General features: G+C 40.0%; 1 protein-coding gene across 2 annotated transcripts in view; it reads right to left on the reverse strand.

Annotated features, from left to right (window-relative positions):
• Positions 1–20,183, reverse strand: part of LOC136338196 (aldehyde oxidase 4-like) — a 75,333-nt gene that overhangs the window by 21,595 nt on the left and 33,555 nt on the right. For both annotated transcript variants that reach the window (XM_066280314.1, XM_066280315.1), the window contains 9 exons: positions 15,432–15,613; positions 12,915–13,077; positions 9,080–9,172; positions 8,181–8,350; positions 7,747–7,861; positions 7,105–7,227; positions 4,855–4,951; positions 3,460–3,584; positions 1,401–1,534 (listed from right to left, as the gene is read on the reverse strand). In XM_066280314.1, coding sequence (XP_066136411.1) covers positions 1,401–1,534; positions 3,460–3,584; positions 4,855–4,951; positions 7,105–7,227; positions 7,747–7,861; positions 8,181–8,350; positions 9,080–9,172; positions 12,915–13,077; positions 15,432–15,613 — 1,202 coding nt within the window. The remainder of the gene's footprint in view (positions 1–1,400; positions 1,535–3,459; positions 3,585–4,854; positions 4,952–7,104; positions 7,228–7,746; positions 7,862–8,180; positions 8,351–9,079; positions 9,173–12,914; positions 13,078–15,431; positions 15,614–20,183) is intronic.

The following is a 20,183-nucleotide window of genomic DNA, read 5'->3' on the forward strand; positions in this document are numbered from 1 at the left end:
CCCCTTTCATAAAGCCCATCAGGGACTCCCCTGGCTTCTGCGGGAGTGCTCCCAGGGCCTGCTCTCCTGCACTTACAGCTCAGTCCTTGTCATTGTTGGAAAGCGCAGTGAACTCAGATGCTCATGGGTTTCTTTTCATAGCTATAGCCTAGGATACGTTAAATTTTTCCTGAACATACTTAATGAACTTTGGAATGTAAAAGGTTCACAAAATCATGGCTATTACTATGTCTGGTTATTCTATCCGGATGACGTGGAGGCTAAGTGAACGTTCCCAGGCAGCAGCAGACCCTGCTGTGCTTCATGACAGAATGTGTCCCATGTAAGGCTGGGGTTTTGACTCTCCCTCCATTCAGCCACCTCACCTTGATTTATTTTAACAATTTTTTTTTTTCGAAGCTGGAAACGGGGAGGTAGTTAGACAGACTCCCACATGCGCCCAACTGGGATCCACCCGGCATGCCCACCAGGGGGCAATGCTTTGCCCCTCTGGGGCGTCGCTCTGTTGCAACCAGAGCCATTCTAGCGCCTGAGGCAGAGGCCACAGAGCCATCTTTGCTCCAATGGAGCCTCAGCTGCGGGAAGGGAAGAGAGAGACAGAGAGGAAGGAGAGGGGGAGGGGTGGAGAAGCAGATGGGCGCTTCTCCTGTGTGCCCTGGTTGGGAATCGAACCTGGGACTCCTGCACGCCAGGCCGATGCTCTACCGCTGAGCCAACCGGCCAGGGCCTATTTTAACAATTTGAAACAAACATTTTAAAGAGTGAAAGCCAATGCAGTTCATGAAGAAATAATACACAGTTATATCTGTGCAACCAGTCAACATTTATAATGATTAAATTTGTTCTACACAACTCTCTTGTAAAATAGATATATGCTTCATAGGATTGGTATGAGGATTAAATGAATTAATTAATAGTAAAATGCTATACCTCAGAACAATATCTAGAATACTGTAAAAACTATGAAATTGTTAAATAAGTTGGGGTTTAGATTAAAGTCAGTATCTACCTACTAAAAATAAAGAGGGTTTTTGAAGCATTTTTTGCATGACTCACATATATTGTCCCAAGAAATAATTTCAAGAATTCTTTGAATCCTGGAAAAACAATTCACTTATTTTAACTACATAAGAAATTTATGGATAGATATTACTTTCTTCACTTGATAGGTGAGAGAACTGAGGCGACTTGCCTGAGGTAACCTTGTGAGTGAGTGGGAACTTGAACACAGGTCCTCTGGCTCCGGGTCCCGTGTTCCTTCACCCACATGCTAACCACACCCTTTGGAATGAAAGGCTATGACCAGTGGAATAAACACTGGGCTGTAGTGCTGGAAGGATGTGAGTGGTCCCCGCCCTGCTAGCGCTTCTGACATTGATAGCTGTCACTGCGGCTCTTACTTGTGGGCGGCCACAGCACTGACAGCTCCTAGCAGAGAAGGCTTAGTTGCTTTTCCCCCAAATGCTCCTCCGGTTCTTTTCATGCGGCAGGCGATTCTATTGCTTGGGACGTTAAGTGCTGCAGCCACAAATTCCTGAAAGAGGTAAGTCCGCAAAGCCACATAAGTGCAATTGAATAGTTTACTTCCTCATCCACATACTTCCCTCTGCCTAGTAAAGGAAATTCAGTAATTCAACAAATACAGTATGGACAGACTGTGCAACCATCGTCACAATCTAATTTTAGAATAGTTTAAGCATTCTCAAAGAAACCTTGAATTTATTAATCAGTCACTTCTAATCTCTCCCAAACTGAATTTCCACTAATGCCCCAGCACTAAGCAACTTCTAACTTGCTTTGTTTCTCTATATATTTGCCTGTTCTGGACATTTCATATACATGTTATTTAAAATATTGCATTACGTGGTGTTTTGTGACTGGCTTTTTTTACTTAGCATTGTTTCTGAGCTCCATCCATGCTGTAGCAGTACTCCATTTCATGTATGGCTGAATAGTATCCCATTGTATAGATAGTATCACATTTCTTATCCATTTATTAGTTGATGGACATTTGTTTTGTTTCTACTTTTGGCTACTGTGTATAATGCTGTTATAGGATTTCACTAGTATGGTTTTTTGTGGGCATATGTTTTCATTTCCTTTAGGTAGATACCTAGTTGTGGAAATGCTGGGTTATAAGGTCATTCTGTTTTAACATCCTGAGGAACAGCAATACATTTTCCGAAGTAACTGTGATATTGTGTATGCCCAAAAGCAACATAGAAAGTTTCTAAATTCCTACATCTTCACCAACACTTGTTATTGTCTGTCCTTTTCATTATAGCTGTTCTAGGCGGTGTGAAATGGCATTGCTATGGTTTTGATTTGAATTTCTTAGTAATGATATCGAAGATTTTTCATGTGCTTATTAGATATTCACAGGAAATCTTGGGAAAAATGTCTATTCAAATCCTTTGCTGAGCCTGCTTTTGATATTGCTCCAGGTTCTGGGCTGTGAGCTGTGGGTACCAATGTCCTGATCACCCCTGGAAAATGCCTGCTGGTATGGCACTGACTGGTTGTACTCTAAGACATGTTGATGGTCAATATTAATGGTGACCTTAGGACGTACACATTATCTGTCAGAGCCTCGAGACACATACTGTCTACTAAAAGGGACATCAGAGGTGATTTTTGTCACCTTCCTCAATTTACAGAAAATGATTTGATGTAGATCATGTAGCTGCTTAGGGGCTGGACAACATCACAACAGGCAGAGATAAAGTGGGCCATGTCACAACAGGCCAGGAAATATCACAATATGCAGCTAGGGGCCAGAAGTATTGCCATAGGCAACTGTGGTCCAGCTGGTATAGTGACAGGCCAGGGGCCAGTGACAATAGGCTCCTGGGGGCCAGCTAGTGTTGTGACCAGCCAGAGAGTGCCAGGATAGCTGGCCTGTATTGGCCGACAGACTCGGGAGTATCACAATGCTTTATATGCCAACTACCAGAAAGGCCTGGCATTCACATGCTCTTGTGCTGGGATAAAATATCTTAAAATGTAATGACCTTACAGGTGCACCACATACATATACATGGACACATTCATAGAGAGGAGCAACATAAAGGAACCATGAAGAAAATTTAAACACACATGTACTACCAATTCACAGAGAAAAACAATGCAGATGAACCACAAGGGGAAATGTAGATGTCACACTAGGTGTTGACCTCCCTGAGATTAAGTTTTACATCATCATCAATTGTTATAGGGTAAGATGAACTTTGACTTGTATTTGGAAGGGAGCAAAATTTCAGATCTCTTTAAAAAGTCTGCCCTTTTAGGAAAATATTCGCCCACTTTTCTCGTTCTGGAGGTCAGCGAGAGTCAAGTGCTCAGGGAGTGTGAGACGTGGGAGTGTGAGAGATCACAGGGTCCCTGGAGCGCAATGCCTGGCTCTAAGGGCCTCACCCCGCAGAGCCATCTGGAGTCTCATTTTCCAAAACACCCTATTACCTGTACATTGGCTGGATACTGTGTTCCAACGTGTAACACCATTTCTTTATCTTCTTCTTTTGGGATAGCCAGGATACTTTGTGTTTCCAAGTAAAAATGTTCCTGTCCTTCCACGTGGACATCACCTGAAAAGCATAAACAAGGGACAGTGTTTACTTAGAAGTCCCACATTGGAGACTCTCAACGGTGTTTGGTTTATAAAGAGCAAGTTGTTTCAGCTTATGGAGAACTGGACTTTATATCATTTGGCTAAACCTCTTTTCCTAATTAATCCTCACTATGCCAATCAGCTGTGTGATCATGGGTAATTCATCCCCTTCTGTTGGTGTCAGTTTCTTCCTCTGTCTAGTTGGTGGTGAGATCATGATGTGCTGGACCCGGACAAACAGACAACCTGGCTACATATTCAGGCTCTGTCATCTTCTTGCTCAGGGAGTTTTCCAAGTTATTAAAGGCTAGTTTCATCTGTAAAATGTGGGTAATAATAATAGTTACCTCCATTAGGACACATTAGGATCATTGGGTCACACTGAGGATAAGTAGCTTGCTAAAGAACATAAAGGTTTAAAATGGCAGAACTGTTCCCTACCCATTTGACAGCCTGTTCTTACTGGTTCATCTGAGGTTTTTGACTCGTTTAAAACAACCTAATCATTTTGCTGGCTGTACCAAGAGAAGTATTTGAACTTATTTTTAAATATTGGAAGACAGTATTTTTATTTTAAATCTAACCATAAATTTCTTATGTAGTTAAAATAAGTGAATTGTTTTTCCAGGATTCAAAGAATTCTTGAAATTATTTCTTGGGACAATATATGTGAGTCATGCAAAAAAATGCTTCAAAAAACCTCTTTGTTTTTAGTAGGCAGATACTGACTTTAATCTAAACCCCAACTTATTTAACAATTTCATAGTTTTTATAGTATTCTAGATATTGTTCTGAGGTATAGCATTTTACTGTTAATTAATTCATTTAATCCTCATACCAATCCTATGAAACATATATTAGAAAAATGAGACATGGAAAAGTTAAGCAAGCTGCCCAAAACAAACAGACAAACTAGTTTCCATTTATTGGAAGTTCAAAACAGTTAAAACTGATCTACAGTGATGATAGTTAGAATAAGACCTTTTGGAAGGTTACTGAGTGAGAAGGGGCACAAGGAAGCTTTCTAGGGTGCTGAAAATGTTCTATATCTTTTTATGGGCAGTATTTACATAGATTTTTACATATGTAAAATTTCATCAAATGGTACCCCCTTTATTAATAGTTTATTTAATTAAGTAAATAAACTTATTATTTGTGCACTTTAAATTGTGATTTAAAAATCATACTAGGGTTGAGAAGTTCTGCCTTAGAGTTTCAGTGTTACTTTTTGGCTCAACATCACTTACCTTCGATGATTTGATCAACATATTTGAAGGCTTGTTCTACGTTGCCTTGCTCAATTTTTTTCTCAGCAGAAAGAAATGAATTGTATTCTAGGGCTTGCTGTAGGGAAGAAATAAACCAAAACAAAATACCCTTTTTTTTGTACATTCTAACAAGCCACTCAAACCCATCAAAATGCCATGCTCCTGCTCTATCAGATCTTCACACACCAAGACAATCTGAGCAATCTGGAGTCACAGAAATTGGGTTACAATGCTTTACAGGCATTGGTGACTACTTAGTCTTGTGCAGGGCTTGGAGGAAGAGCTGGCGGGGAAGCAGGGCCAGGAACAAGGATTTACAAAACACAATCCTATCCTCTGGTTTGCTGAGTGATGACCTTAGGCTGTTTGGTATTAAAGTGCCAACTTTGTGGAGAAGGGGCAGATAACAGATCAAAGAGAGGCCAAAAAGGAAGAGCCTGGTGAGGCAGGGAATGCTCTGGAATGGCCTGTGTAGGTGACCTGAATTAGGTGCTGAACTGCACAGGATTAGGACAGTTCAAGAAGAGACTACGAGAGTCGAGAGTCAAGGGCACCTCATAAGTGGTTTGAGGTTAAAGCTCAGCTGAGGGGCCAAGATGAGAAAAAGACCAGGCTGGCTGGGGAGAGGTTTTCTATTAAGAAGCAGTTGGATGAGCTTCAAAGGTGAAGTGAGGTTAGATATAAAAGACCTTGAGTTCCATATACAAGAACCTTATCTAAGGGATACTGAGTGTGTGTGTGTGTGTGTCTGTCTGTCTTTTTAAGTCATGTGATAAACTTTGTGGGTTAGAAAGTTAATGTGGTAGGTAAATATTTTGAGATAAAGTCCAAGAGCTTCTTTAAGTGATTATTGTAGTAAATCTGACAAAAAGGTGGTGAGGACTGGGATGGAGGGTGGGAAGGGGTAAAAGTGAGAATAAAAAGAAAGGGCCAACTTAAGAGGCATTTAAAAGATAGCTGAAAAAGACTTGAACTTAGCAACTGTTGGGAAGAACAAGGAAGAATCAAAGAGGATGATGGAGACTGTATCCACTTGGCCGGGTTTCATATTGCTTATGCATGCATCTATCCCTCCACCGCAGCCATTTACTGCATACTTACTGTGCATTTAGTGTTTGGCTAAGCACCAGAGATATAAACACCATGAACATGTTTTTGACCTTATTAATAATAAGCGAAACAAAATAAAAGCTAACCTTTTTTCAAAGCATCGCACATCCCAGGTGATGTTTTAAGCATTTTATTTGTATTCTCTCATTGTGATGACATTTTGATATTGATACTTTCATAGCTCCCATTTTACAGATGAGAAAGTTGAGATATGATGATTTAAAGTAATTTGTCAAAGCTTTGACTTGATAGCCTATTAAGTGAATCTGAGTATTCTATCTCCAGAGCTTGTGCTTAAGCAGGAAGTAGGCAAGAGACAGAGAAGACCCAAGCTGTAATAGGGTCAATGTTCTAAGTTTCACAGCGCTCTGAATTTTCCCACTGACTGCTTTTGTATGTGAGGCCATAAGGACCTTCCTCTGGAGTTGCTTATCTGTACATTAGGCTTTGGCCAGAGGCCATGAGAGGAGAAGTGGACACAGGAAGGAAAGAAACACCAGGCAAGAAAATTCTTAGTATTATGTCTCAGGGTGCAGAGTGCTGAAGCTTTCTCCCTAAAACTGCAGGTGACACTAAACAAAGTATAGACAGAGCCCAACTTATACTATTTTGTGACTCTCTGGATTGAAATATGCCGAAAGTACATCACCCTCCTAATCATGTGTGTGTGTGTGTGTGTGTGTGTGTGACAGAGACAGACAGAGAGAGGGACAGGTAGGGACAGACAGGAAGGAAGAGAGGTGATCAATTTTTTGTTGCATCACCTTAGTTCATTGATTGCTTTCTCATATGTACCTTGACTGGGGGGCTACAGCAGAGTGAGTGACCCCTTGCTCAAACCAGCAACCTTAGGCTTAAGCCAGTGACCTTGGGCTTTGAGCCAGCAACTTTTGGGCTCAAGTTAGAGACCATGAGTTCATGTCTATGATCCCACACTCAAGCCAGCAACGCTGCACCAAAGCTGGTGAGCCCACACTCAAGAAAAATGAACCCATGCTCAAGCTGGCAACCTTGGGGTTTTAAACTTGAGTCTTCTGTGTCCCAGTCTGAGGCTCTATCCACTGCCCCACCACCTAGTCAGGTCTAGTCATTCTTGAAAATACAAAGTGGCCTGAATACCTCTATTGTGATAATCTTAGGTTCTATGTCTTCATAAGCAATCTTCACTTTTTCAGCGGCATTTTTCGCATGCGCATAGGTATCAGCAGCGACAGTACAGATGATCTGACCCACGCAAATGACCTGCAGAAAAGCCACATGTAGTATGTTAATTAGCTGAACATAGAATCACTAAAAAGGACCTATTGTTTACAAGTTTTTACGTTTACCCATTGGGTTCCTGTGACCAAAAGAAACATTATTTTTTTACTTATGAGAATAAATTTAAAACAGAGGCTTGAGTGGGATTTAGGGGGTACAAAAATTGGATGCAGAACTTAGTAATATCTGGCCTTTGATTGTCTTCTGCTGCATTCCTCCCCATTCCCAGATCACCCATGGTACTCCAGTCCTCCTGAAATTCTTGAAGTTCTGAAGGTTCTTTTATTGCTTCGATGTTGTCCTATATTGCTTCTCTGACTCCTATGACTTTTTAAAGAAACCTCCCTTGAGAGGGATTATGGTTTTTGTTAGAAGCTCACAAGGGTCTACAATTCCAAATAAATTTGAGCATCACTGAGGTGGAGTCATTGGTTCTCTGAATGTATGACATGCCATTTTCAGCAAAGTATTTGAATCACAAGCCGCATACAAATCACACACCTCATTCTGTGCATAGAGAACCTCTCCGTGATAATTATTATCTCCCGGAACATCGTCTGCGGTGATCACATCAACAACACCTGGAAGTGCCAGGGCTTCTGAAACATCAATGGATCTAGGAGAGGATATTTTAAAGTACACATTAAAGTTGCAAAGGTAAGTTCAGGGTAACGCACAAATGATTTCTCAAACATGGTAAAACTACAATGGACCTCATATAAATCATGGGGCAGTATTCTACGTTGGTGTTCTGACTCTTGGTCACAAGTTTTCTTGTTTTGTTTTTATCTTAACTACTTTCAAAAGACTGAGTCCCATCCAGAAAAAGAAATAAACACTCTTAAATTGACATAAATATTCAGTAAGTTCTCAATTTGTTTATAACATTGTTAACGCATTTCAGTAACTTATAGGAACATCTTTGATTTCCTTACGTGATCTTTGCGTGAGCTCTGGTGCTGGTAACTACAGCCAGGAAGAGTTCTTGGGCGATGGGGGGCATGTCATCAACATACACAGCTTCCCCGGTGGCGTGTTTAATGGCTGACTGGTGCATGATTGGGTGGCCGATTGGATCTTGTGGGGGTTGGTGGGGATCCACACACTGTTAATGAACAGAGCATGTTATTTCACTGCCGGATAGGCTTTTGCACTGAAAATTGGGTCGGATATATTGGGTTTAAATGTAAGTCATGAGAAGCTAGAGGCAATTGTGTATCCATATCCATGAGTGAGAGTTAACAAATACCCATTGAGAATTACAGTAAAGAATATATTCTTGGTTACAGCCTCTTCCCCTCATCTCTCCAGGCCCCCACTTCTCCTTCCCAAAAGGAGACATTGTTCCTGTCTCGAGAATTCTACAACTTTGTTGTGAAATAAGAACACATACATTAAAATAATATGATCGGTTTCATAGAGTACTAGAGAATAATGCACATAACTTATATGGTGCAAGGAAAATACAGTTTCCTGGGAGACTCAGGGTGGCTGTAATAAAACAGGGAAGACTTTTTAGAAGTAGTAAATGTTGAGTCAGGTTTCAAAAAATGGACCAACACTGGCTGGGAAAAGGAGGAAATTTTAAGCTACAAAACTGAAATTAGCGAAGAAAGGATATTCACAATTGAATTCTTTGTTTAGTCTTAAGTGAAAGCATAAAAGCTAAACCAAAAATGTCGTGTGGATGACATTGGGTAACATCAACTTCGGTTAGTAGACTTTATCTTTACAAGTAATACAAAATATAGCTATTGAAAAAAAGGAAGTACATGCATAATGTATACATCTGAATGAATAAACAGATTAAAAAACAAAAACGCTACCCACCAACCTGGAACATCTGAACTCCTTGGGGTGTTTCTATGGGGAAATTTTCTAGAGCACTCACGAACTTTTCTGGGATATCAGGAAACTTCTGGGGATCCTTAAAAAAGATTATTATCACATTTAATTTTACATTCTGAGTGACTTGCTTAAAAACATATATAGAAATATGGTTATCTGAGAAATTAGATTCTAGTTCTGTTGGGAGAGAGCCCTGAGCTTCAAGTTTCCTAGGTCGGTAGCAGTTGTTTGAAGAACACTACATCTACTTATGCACACCATAAAGTGAATGTTACATCCAGGAAGTAAAGAGTTTCACATCACAACAAGGTCACCTTTTCGAATGAGTGGAAGTATGCACACTTTTAAATAGACTGTAATTTCAAATCCACCCCAATCTCCTGGGCATGTATCTCAAAGACACAACCGAGGGAGTGGACAAAGATGACTTGTGAGCCATGCACAAGGATTTCTAATAACAGATGATTTGTGATAGTGAAGAAACTAAAATTAAACTAAACACCCAACCACAGGGAAATAGCTAAACAAATTATGGTATATCCATAAGATATAATATTCTGCAGTCATTAAAAATGATTTTGTAAAAGTGTATTTATTGACATTGAAAAATGCTCATGAAATACAGTTAAGTGAAAGAAATAATTACAAAACTTTGTTTACAGTATGATATCTTCTTTATTTATTTATTTTTTTAAATAATTTTATTTTTTTAATGGGGTGACATCAATAAATCAGGATACATATATTCAAAGATAACAAGTCCAGGTTATCTTGTCGTTCAATTATGTTGCATACCCACCACCCAAAGTCAGATTGTCCTCTGTCACCTTCTATCTTGTTTTCTTTGTGCCCCTCCCCACCCCCTATCCCTCTCCCATTCCCCCCTCCCCCCCATAACCACCACACTCTTATCAATGTCTCTTAGTTTCACTATTATGTCCCACCTACGTATGGAATAATACAGTTCCTGTTTTTTTCTGATTTACTTATTTCGCTTCGTATCATGTTATCAAGATCCCACCATTTTGCTGTAAATGTTCCGATGTCATCATTTCTTATGGCTGAGTAGTATTCCATAGTGTATATGTGCCACATCTTCTTTATCCAGTCATCTATTGATGGGCTTTTTGGTTGTTTCCATGTCCTGGCCACTGTGAACAATGCTGCAATAAACATGGGGCTGCATGTGTCTTTACGTATCAATGTTTCTGAGTTTGGGGGATATATACCCAGTAGAGGGATTGCTGAGTCATAAGGTAGTTCTATTTTCAGTTTTTTGAGGAACCACCATACTTTCTTCCATAATGGTTGTACTACTTTACATTCCCACCAACAGTGTATGAGGGTTCCTTTTTCTCCACAGCCTCTCCAACATTTGCTATTACCTGACTTGCTAATAACAGCTAATCGAACAGGTGTGAGGTGGTATCTCATTGCCGTTTTGATTTGCATTTCTCTAATAGCTAAAGAAGTGATATCTTCTTTATTTAAAAAGTATAAAAGCATACATTCAAATGTTAATCGTAAGATTACTAAATTGGTGTTGATTTTTTTTAATTTTCCTTCTCTGTATTTTAAATTCTTTTCTAATGATAGAATATATAACATAACAGAATATGTGATATGTTAGAGAATATATGATAATATACAATAGATATAAAAGAAATATATATTTAATAGATTACAGGGTGGGGCAAAGTAGGTTTACAGTTGTATGTGAAAGTTTATTCTTGTATTATTACTTTTAAATTATTGTATTATTTTTATATGAATACCTATAAACCTACTTTTACCCCATCCTTTATATATAATAATATATTAGATACATACTGATTATATTTTTAATTGTGGCTATTAATGTTTTTTATTGTTATTGGTCACCCAGAATTGGGGACTCGGCTCTCTCCCCAATGCAGAGAACTGAGCAGGAGAGGGTGAGACGGAAGCCACAGTGAAGTCTGAATGTGCTTTGGGGAGGCTGGCGGGACCTGTGCTGGGTAGGTGTCCTGGGGGGTGCAGCCCTCGGAGCTTTCAGGGAGGGTTCGGCGTGGGCCCATCCTCTGTCTTCCTCCCCTGTCTGGGTCCTCAGGCTGAGAGTTCCTCACTGCAGGGAGCTTCTCCTGTTCCCCAGTGTGTCCTGTCACCTGTTGTGTCAAACTGGGAAGAACTGGTTTGGAGCTAAGCAGTCTGGCACCCAGTCTTGACTTTGGCACTTGTGTTACGTCTTGGACAGGTGGCACTTCTCTCAGCAGTGGCCTCCTCATCTGTGAAATGGGGTAGTAATTGGCTTTCTTGGACAGCTTGTAGGCCAGGAGAGGAGGAGGCACACAGTCACAGACAAACCGCCCCGCCCTCAAGATGTTCATACTTTACAAGAGCAGAAAGACATGGAAACCAACACTATATTGTGAAATTAAGTAAAACAGTAAGAGCCCTAAATCCTTTAAGTGCACACCAGGGACTCAGTTCCTTTCTCTCACTTTCTTTAACCTTCAAGAATGTTTTTTCCCCAATGAACTCCATGTCACTGGCTTGGGAAGTTGCTGAGGGTCAGTTTGAGGGTTGCAAAGTTCCTTCTTTCTTCTATCAGGGAGGCTGCGGAGCTCAGAGGTCCTTGTGGGCAGAGCACGGACTCTCTGGATAGAGATGCCCAAAGCTTCCTCTTCATGGGGTCTGTGTTCCCATCACTGCCCATGGACGCTGGATGTCACAAGGCCTCGAAGAAATGGTGGATCGCTGCAGGCACCTCGGCCCTCCTCTTCAGGAGCCATTCATTCATTGATTCACTCAGCCATTCAGCAACTTATGGGATGGTTCATTTTCTGTCCACCTGGCTGGGGTATATTATATCCACAGAGCTGGTCAAACATTGTTTCTGGGTATGTCTTTGAGGTGTTTCTTGATGACAGATTAATTACTGAAATATTATGTAACACATAATAGAGTATATAATAGAACAGAATATGATACTACTAATAATAAATAATTTTAAAAAGGACTGACTGAACTAAGATAGTAAAATTCTCAGCCATACAAGAAATGTGGCTGTAGTCATTTTCTAATTTTGAGTCAGCTCATAGGGGTATCAAGGGGACACTCAGTTATGTGCCCATATTTTAAGAAACTGCAGTGGAAGTCACTTTAAACTAGGCTAGGAAAGAAAATAGTTAACAAAAATCTGGAAATGTCTAAAAATAAAGAATAGGGCAAATAATGATCCATGTTTTATAAACTTGCCATGCAACCATATGTCATGATGTCACTGAACAATATTTAATGACATTGAAAGATGTATATGTTACTAAGTGAACTAAGCTATACTAAACAGTTCTATTGATGGCCATGTGTGACATATCTACATACACATCCATAGGGAAGGGTTTAGAAGAATACACACCAAAATATTAATAGTGGTTCACTATGGGGATAGGATTACAAATTACTTTTCTCCTCTTTTTTGGCTTATTCACATTTTCTAAATATTAATATTGGTATTATTTTAACAAAAATGTTATTAAGTGAGGAAAGATGTTATAATTAAGGGGTTGGTTTTTTTTGCTACTGCAGGTCAAATTGCATATTAATATTTGTCACACCAATTATAGGGCAAATGGAGTAAGGAGGTGGCCCCCTTCTCAGCCCAGGAGTGAAGGAGAAGGGAAGGAGAGGAACGCAGGAGGGCGAGGAGGAAGCTGCGCACTACGCTGAGGACACAGCCCGGGTACCCACGCTGTAGTATCAGAACCAGGCAGGGGAAGGCCTTCATATGCGGACTCGCACTCGGAACGGCAAGGCACCCCGAGCTCCGAGAAGTCACTTACCATTTTATGCAGTCCTCGCCTCACTTTGAGGTAGAATTTGAAGAGTAAGCTGATGAGGAGGGTGCGCTTATATTCTACCATGCCGCCCTCAGCGTCCGGTGGAATGTGAATCTCATCCAGCACCAAATGGCACGCATCACTCAGCATCTGGTCATCCCACTGCCTGGGAGGAAAGATGTCAGCATTTCACAGGAGCGGCAAAGACAGACTAAAGCGATAGAACATAGGAAGGTGGACAGCAATCTGGATCCATCTTTGAACTCAACTCAAATGTTTCACTAGCTTTCTTTAGAATCTGATGCGGTGGTTCCCAAATTTCCTTACCAAGTTCCTTTTTATTATTTAAATCTTTTTTATTATTTTTACTTTTTAATGGAGATATAATGGACATAAACATTATATTAATTTCAGGTATACAATATAATGATTCGATAGTTGGATGCTATATTGTATAATGATCACCACAATAAGTCTAGATAACACCCATCATCACATGTAGTACAGTTTCTTTCTTGTGATTAGAACTTTTAAGGTCTACTCTCTTTTAATAACTTTTAAATATATAATACAGTATTATTAACTTTAAATACATGCTGTACATTAAATTCCCATGACTTACTTATTTTATAGCTGGAAGTTTGTACTTGTTAACCTCCTTCACCCATCTTTCCCCCCTTCCCGAGCTGCAACTACCAATCTGTTCTCTGTATCCATGAGTTTAGTTTTTGTTTTGTTTTGTATTCTACATATGAGTGAGGTTATATATTTGTCCTTCTCTGTCTGACTTATTTCACATAGTGTAATTTCTCAGAGTCAATTCATATTGTTGCAAATGTCAAGATTTCTTTCCTTTTCATGACTGAATAATATTCCATTATATCTATAGAACAAATTTTTTTGTCCATTCATCATCAATGGACACCTAGGTTGCTTCCATATATTGAATATTCTAAATAATCAAGGTATTATTTAGAACATGAGGGTGCATATATCTTTTGGGGTAATGTTCTTATTTTCTTTGGATAAATAGTCAGAAATGAAATCATTGGATCATAAAGTAGTTCTGTTTTTAAGTTTTGGGGGAATCTTTATACTATTTTTTATAGTGGTTACACCAATATATATTCCCATATATATATTCCCAACAGAGCACAAAGGTGCCTTTTTCTATAAACCCTCTCCAGCACTTATTAGTTCTTGTCTTTTTGATGACAGCCATTCAAATAGGTGTGAGTGATATTTCATTGTGGTTTTGATTTGCATTTCTCTGATAATTTAGTGATGTTGAGCACCTTTTTGTGTACCTATTGGCAATCTGTATGTTTTTTTTAAGAAATGTCTATTCAGATTTGCTGATTTTTAAATTGGATTATTTTATTTGTTATTTTCTTCTTAGTGAGAGAAAGAGAGAGAAAGAGAAAGACAGACAGACAGGGACAAACAGACAAAAGGGGAGAGAGACGAGAAGCATTAATTCTTCATTGCAGTATCTTAGTTGTTCATTGTTTGCTTTGTCATATGTGCCTTTAGCAGAGGCCTCCAGCAGAATGAGTGACCCCTTGCTCAAGCCAGACACCTTGTACTCAAGTCAAGGACGATGGACTCAAGCCAGCAACCATAAGGTCATGTCTATGATCTCATACTCAAGCTGGATGAGCCCACACTCAAACTGTCGATCCTGGGGTTTCGATCCTGGGTTCTTGGCATCCAGGCCAATGCTCTATACACTGTGCCACTGCCTGGTCAGGATGTTTTTATTATTTTTTAACGTCATGGCCTGGGAATTTTGATTTACCTCAGATAAGCGTGGGTAACAAAAGTACTAAAGTCAAGAATCCCAAGGTCTGTGACTTTATCTTGTTCACTGCTGTATCTCTAGCAACTTGACCAGGCCCGGCACACACACTATACAGGCAATGACTGGTAAACGACTGAATATTGATTAGAGTTGTGAGGTTTTTCACAAATAAAAGTTTCTATATCATGCTTTGGAAGCATCAAGTTATTTTAGTGACTGGGAAAAAAATTGCATTAAGTTCCAATTGTTGACAATGAATATTATTGGTGAACAAAAATTATTGTGTAAACACTAGTTAGGAGAATTTTAAAAATTTACTCTCCAAATGAGAGTGACAAGAAGACAGCCATTTAACCATTTGGACAGCCATTTAACACATTCATCCTTTTTATGTGTTTAAGGAGATTTTCAGATGTCTTAGGACACTGTAATAGAAATATTTACTTACTTTTCAGGTTAATTAAAAATGAAAATTTGAAGGTTATATCTACTTATATCAATTTGTGTATTAATCTTATTACAAAGAGTATGATAAAAGTACCTCAAAAGACATTGGATTTTGGGTGACTTTTATTGTCTTTATACTTTTTTGCAGTGCTTACATTTTTTAAATGACTATATATGTATATTTTATAATCATAGAAAATTTTCTAAGTGCTAGTGTATTAAAATATTAAAATAGAAATGTCTGACTCTATGTTCTAGGTGTTGCGACATACCTCCCAATGAGCCGCTTGCAGGTTTCATTTGCAGAGATCACAGTGGGGCCAACACTTCCATAGAATATTTTAAGGTCCTTGATTGTGTCTGTGTCATCTTCAAACCTCACACTCATCCCGGCATTGATGGTGGCAAAGGCATTCTGACTTTGGGGCATTCGCTGTCCCGACACAAAGTGCCACTGGAAATAGAAAAGCCCTCAGAACGTTTAATGCTTAGCTCTCCTGTCTGACAAAGAGACATGACTTAGATGATTCTTAATAATAAAAAGGATCCTGTAAATGCACTTGAATTCTCATGGTTATTTACTCTAGTGCTGACTACATGTGAGTGCGGGCCTATGTGTTTGATTTATATTAATATTTAATCTTCATTAATATTTAATCATCATAACAACTAAACTATTTCCAAATACTCATGAGGAAACTGAGAGGTTAAGCAACTTACACAAGGTTGCATAGTTAGTGACAGCTGGGGTTCAAATCCAAGCAGTCTGGCTCTACAGTCTACACTATCTACTTCCAACTTCAAATCAGCACAGTTGGCCTAGGGCAAGTGACTTAAATGCTTGGGTCTTAATTTTCTTTAAAATAAGATTGGGTTTGATCAGATAGTGTCTCAGGGGATGAGGGGAATATCAGGAGGTGGAGTGTTTCTCAGAGAGAACTGCCAAACCTCCATTTTAAACTAGTTTAGTGTTCTGTGTCAATTTCATTCAAATAAAGAGTTCTACTGTTAAAAAGAAAAAGCTTGAAAATCACCACACCAAATGGTTTCCAAAGTGTTTTCCCGGTTTACTTTTATCATTTTCAGTTAAGCTTATTATTAGTGTTAAACATTAGAGTGACAAAATGAGAGAAAACTTATTTGTGCGGCCAGTGTCTCTGTGGGGGTGAGAAGGAGGTTAACTTTACCATCACGGACCCTATCAAGGATAAAACATTTCTGATACAGAAAGCAGAGGTGATGAAGCAGTGTTTGAGATGCACATCTCCTTTACTGCACTGTAATTAGTGGAGTACTCCATTCCTGCTGCCAACAGGAATGGGGAAATACAAATGCAAACAACGTCAGCATTTGTCTTTCCCCATATGTAAGACGCACCTTAATTTTGGGGCCTAAAATTTGAAAAAAAAAATGTATTACATAAAGTTATTGAACTCAAGTTTTTTTAAACATTACATTTTATTTTATTTATTTATTTTTTTACAAAGGCAGAGATAGACAGGGACAGACAGACAGGAATGGAGAGAGATGAGAAGCATCAATCAGCAGTTTCTCGTTGCGCGTTGTGACTTCTTAGTTGTTCATTGATTGCTTTCTCACATGTGCCTTGACCGCGGGCCTTCAGCAGACCGAGTAACCCCCTGCTGGAGCCAGCGACCTTGGGTCTAAGCTGGTGAGCTCTTTGCTCAAGCCAGATGAGCCCGCGCTCAAGCTGGTGACCTCTGGGTCTCGAACCTGGGTCCTTCCGCATCCCAGTCCGACGCTCTATCCACTGCGCCACCACCTGGTCAGGCGAACTCAAGTTTTATTGAACATAAAATTCATACAACTCCTCATCACTGTCAAAACTCCCATCCATTAGCTTGTCCTCATCTGTGTCCGATGATGAATCACTGTCTTCATATATTGCCCTGTCCTCAGTTCCATCTATAGCATTTGAAATGCCACACTTCTCTAGTGACTTGACAACGATCTCAATCATGATATTATCCTAGGATCTTTTCACCCAGTTATAAACTTCTCCTACAATTGGTTTCTTCACTCTTCCTGCCAGTGTCAAGTTGTCCCCAGAAGACTTCATCCATTGGTTCCATTCATCTCTCATGGCAGCTTTGAAGGGTTTGTTAATGCTGATGTCAAGTGGTTGGAGCTGGGATGTCAAGCCTCCAGGTATGATAGGCAAGTTTTGCTTTTTGCTCTGCAGCAACCTTCCTTATGTTTTTTGTTATGTGTACCCTGAACTGATCAAGCACCAATAGGCAGGTTGACATAAGAGCCCATCTGGTCTCCTCCAAACTTTCTTAAACCAGATATTCATCATATCCTAATTCATCCAACCTTTGTCATGAACGTGGACAATCACTCCTTGAGGAATGTCTTTTTTTGGCATTGTTTTGAGTTTGAATATCAGCATGTGAGGCAGCTTGGTTCCGTCAGTACGACAAGCTAGAACAACTGTATAATGGCTCTTTTCATGTCCACTTGTCTTCACAGTTACAGTTTTCACCCCCTTCTTATCAACAGTTCTGTTACTTGGGACATCAAATTGAAGGGGGATTTTGTCCATATTTGCAATCTGTCCTAACTCAAACAGATGTGTTTTCCAACATTGAATGACAAAATGATGAAATTCAAGGACCTTCTCCTCATAGCTTTCAGGCATCTTTTGGGCAAGTCCGGTGTGTGTACGCATGCTGAGTCCATCCTATTTCATGAACCTGAAGCACCAATTGTGTCCTTTTTTGAAATCAGTAACTTCTTTTTCATCAGCAATTCTTCTTGCCTCATGCTGAACCATCTCTGTGGACACATGAATTCTAATTGTCCTTTGCTCTTCAATCCGTATCTTCAATGTCCTCTCTAAACCAGGCCATTTTGCTGACTTGCCTTTCATTGCCTTCTGCCTTGGTGTTTTCAGTAGGGTTTCCTCTTCCTGTAGCCAGTCTCAGATTGATTTCTCAGTGGGAGGAGGACCAAATTTATGTTCAGCAGCACGATTTCCATTCACTTTTGCAAACTGGATCACTTTTAACTTGAATTCAGGACTGTATGAAAATCTTTTCTAAGCCATTTCTGGGCAGAACATGGCAAAACGTAACCTATCATAATATACCAGTAACAAGCGCAAAACAATGAGCACAAAGACAACAAGCGCAGAAAGCGGGAAATCCAAGTAAAAAAATCTACAATGATTGTATAGGATGCACCCAGCTTTTAGACTCCAAATTTTTTGAAAAAGAGTGCATCTTGTATTTGGGAGAATATGGTACTTTTTCAACTTGAAATATTCCATTAGTCTCCTAACCATTCATCAACCTTCAGCGTATCCTCCAACCAATTTTCCCTCTATATTTCCAGTGGATTGATATTCCTAAAATGCCACTTTCATTAAGGATTTACCTTGCTTTAAAGCCTTCACTGGTGCCTGCGATCTGCTAGAACACGTACAAGCTGCCTGCTGAAGCAATTGATACGGAGTCCCAGCCTCCCGCCTAGCCTCGCTTCCTGGGCCTCCTCCAGCCACCTTGCCCTGCTGCCTGGTCTCCAAGCTGCCATTCCCCCAACCCCCACCTCCCTGCTGCACTCCCACCTCCTTCCTTCCTCTGATCTATGCTGGATTCCAACTGCTTTTCTTCCCCTTTGAACATCATCAGGGGAGGGCTCACCCCATCCCTGGAACTACTCCAACTAATTGTCCATTTATTTCCTGTCTAAGAGGATTGAATATTTCCTCTTTCAAGCCCTCCCTCTATGATTTAGAGAACTTTGAAGAAGGACTCTGTCTCTTAGAAACCTGTGTAGTGCCTTCTGGATTTAGCCCTGTGCCTGGTTTGCAGAGTGGGAGGTAGATAATAAACAAATAATTTTATTTAAAATGTATGGTTAATAGATGTTGTATGACTTGGAAGTATTTTATGATGATGAACATTTAGTTTACCAGAAACTTAATATAGATGAAACTGACAATAGTTTGACTCAATTTTGGCTAAGATGCATATTTATCTGAAAACAAAAAATCAGCTTATCTCATAAAAGATTCTTCTTTTGCAGAGAGGTAAGGCCCACAAAACACTTTTATTTTAATTAAAAAATAAGAAATAAAAAAATCTGTATAGTAACAATGAATATATAACACTGTAAAGCCAGTAGGCACGGCCAGGGCCACCATCACAGCAGCCCGGCCCATGCAGGTTCGCATTGGATTCGGACAGTCGGTAAAGAAACAGCGGAGCCAAAAACTGATGGGCCATAGTCTTTAATTCTAGCTTGCACCCGGTGGGCAAGTAAAAATACACACTGGGCTCCAAAACCCAGTCACATTCAGTGCTCACAAAGCTACTGACTTATCCGAGTTTCCTAGAATCAAAGGTTTCTAGCTCACCAGACTTATTCACCTCTGTTCCCCATCTCCTTCCTTATCCCAGATACAAACTCTACACAAACTGGCATCTCACTCAGCACTCCGCCATCTTGGTTGCTTCTCCTGGCCTCCTCCACGTGGCCTCCTTCTGCTCTCTGCTCTGCTCCCTCTGCTCTCTCATGCTAATCATCCCAGGAACCAAGAGTGCAAGCTCCCGCTCCATCCCCATTTTATAGTGTAGAAATCCAAACCCTTAATCCAATATACAAAATAGGGAAGTCTCCAATACAAAGTCACCTCTCCGAGGCATGATTGGATTGTACCACCCCACAGCAAAAAGGGTAGGAAAGGCTTAATCCCAAAACCAAGCCCCAGGCTACAAGGATTCTGCCTGCCTTTAGCCCACCCCAACACACATTAATATCACCTGGGCCACGGCCTCCTCGTGTTATCTCTAACAAAGTGAGCATAATACATTTTATCTGCCCAACAAACACTGAATCCAGCCTAGATTATATTCATCTTTATGATAGGATGGTCATTGATTTTCTCATTATTCATTATAGCGAAAGGGACCATGAAGGCAAAAGTGTCTAAGATCCACAAAAGCCCCAATGTGGGCCTGATGAAAGCGAATGAAGCAGTCATCTGGGAATCTACTCCT

The sequence above is a fragment of the Saccopteryx bilineata genome, chromosome 5 (assembly GCF_036850765.1).
Source record: "Saccopteryx bilineata isolate mSacBil1 chromosome 5, mSacBil1_pri_phased_curated, whole genome shotgun sequence".
NCBI classification, from domain to species: domain Eukaryota; kingdom Metazoa; phylum Chordata; class Mammalia; order Chiroptera; family Emballonuridae; genus Saccopteryx; species Saccopteryx bilineata.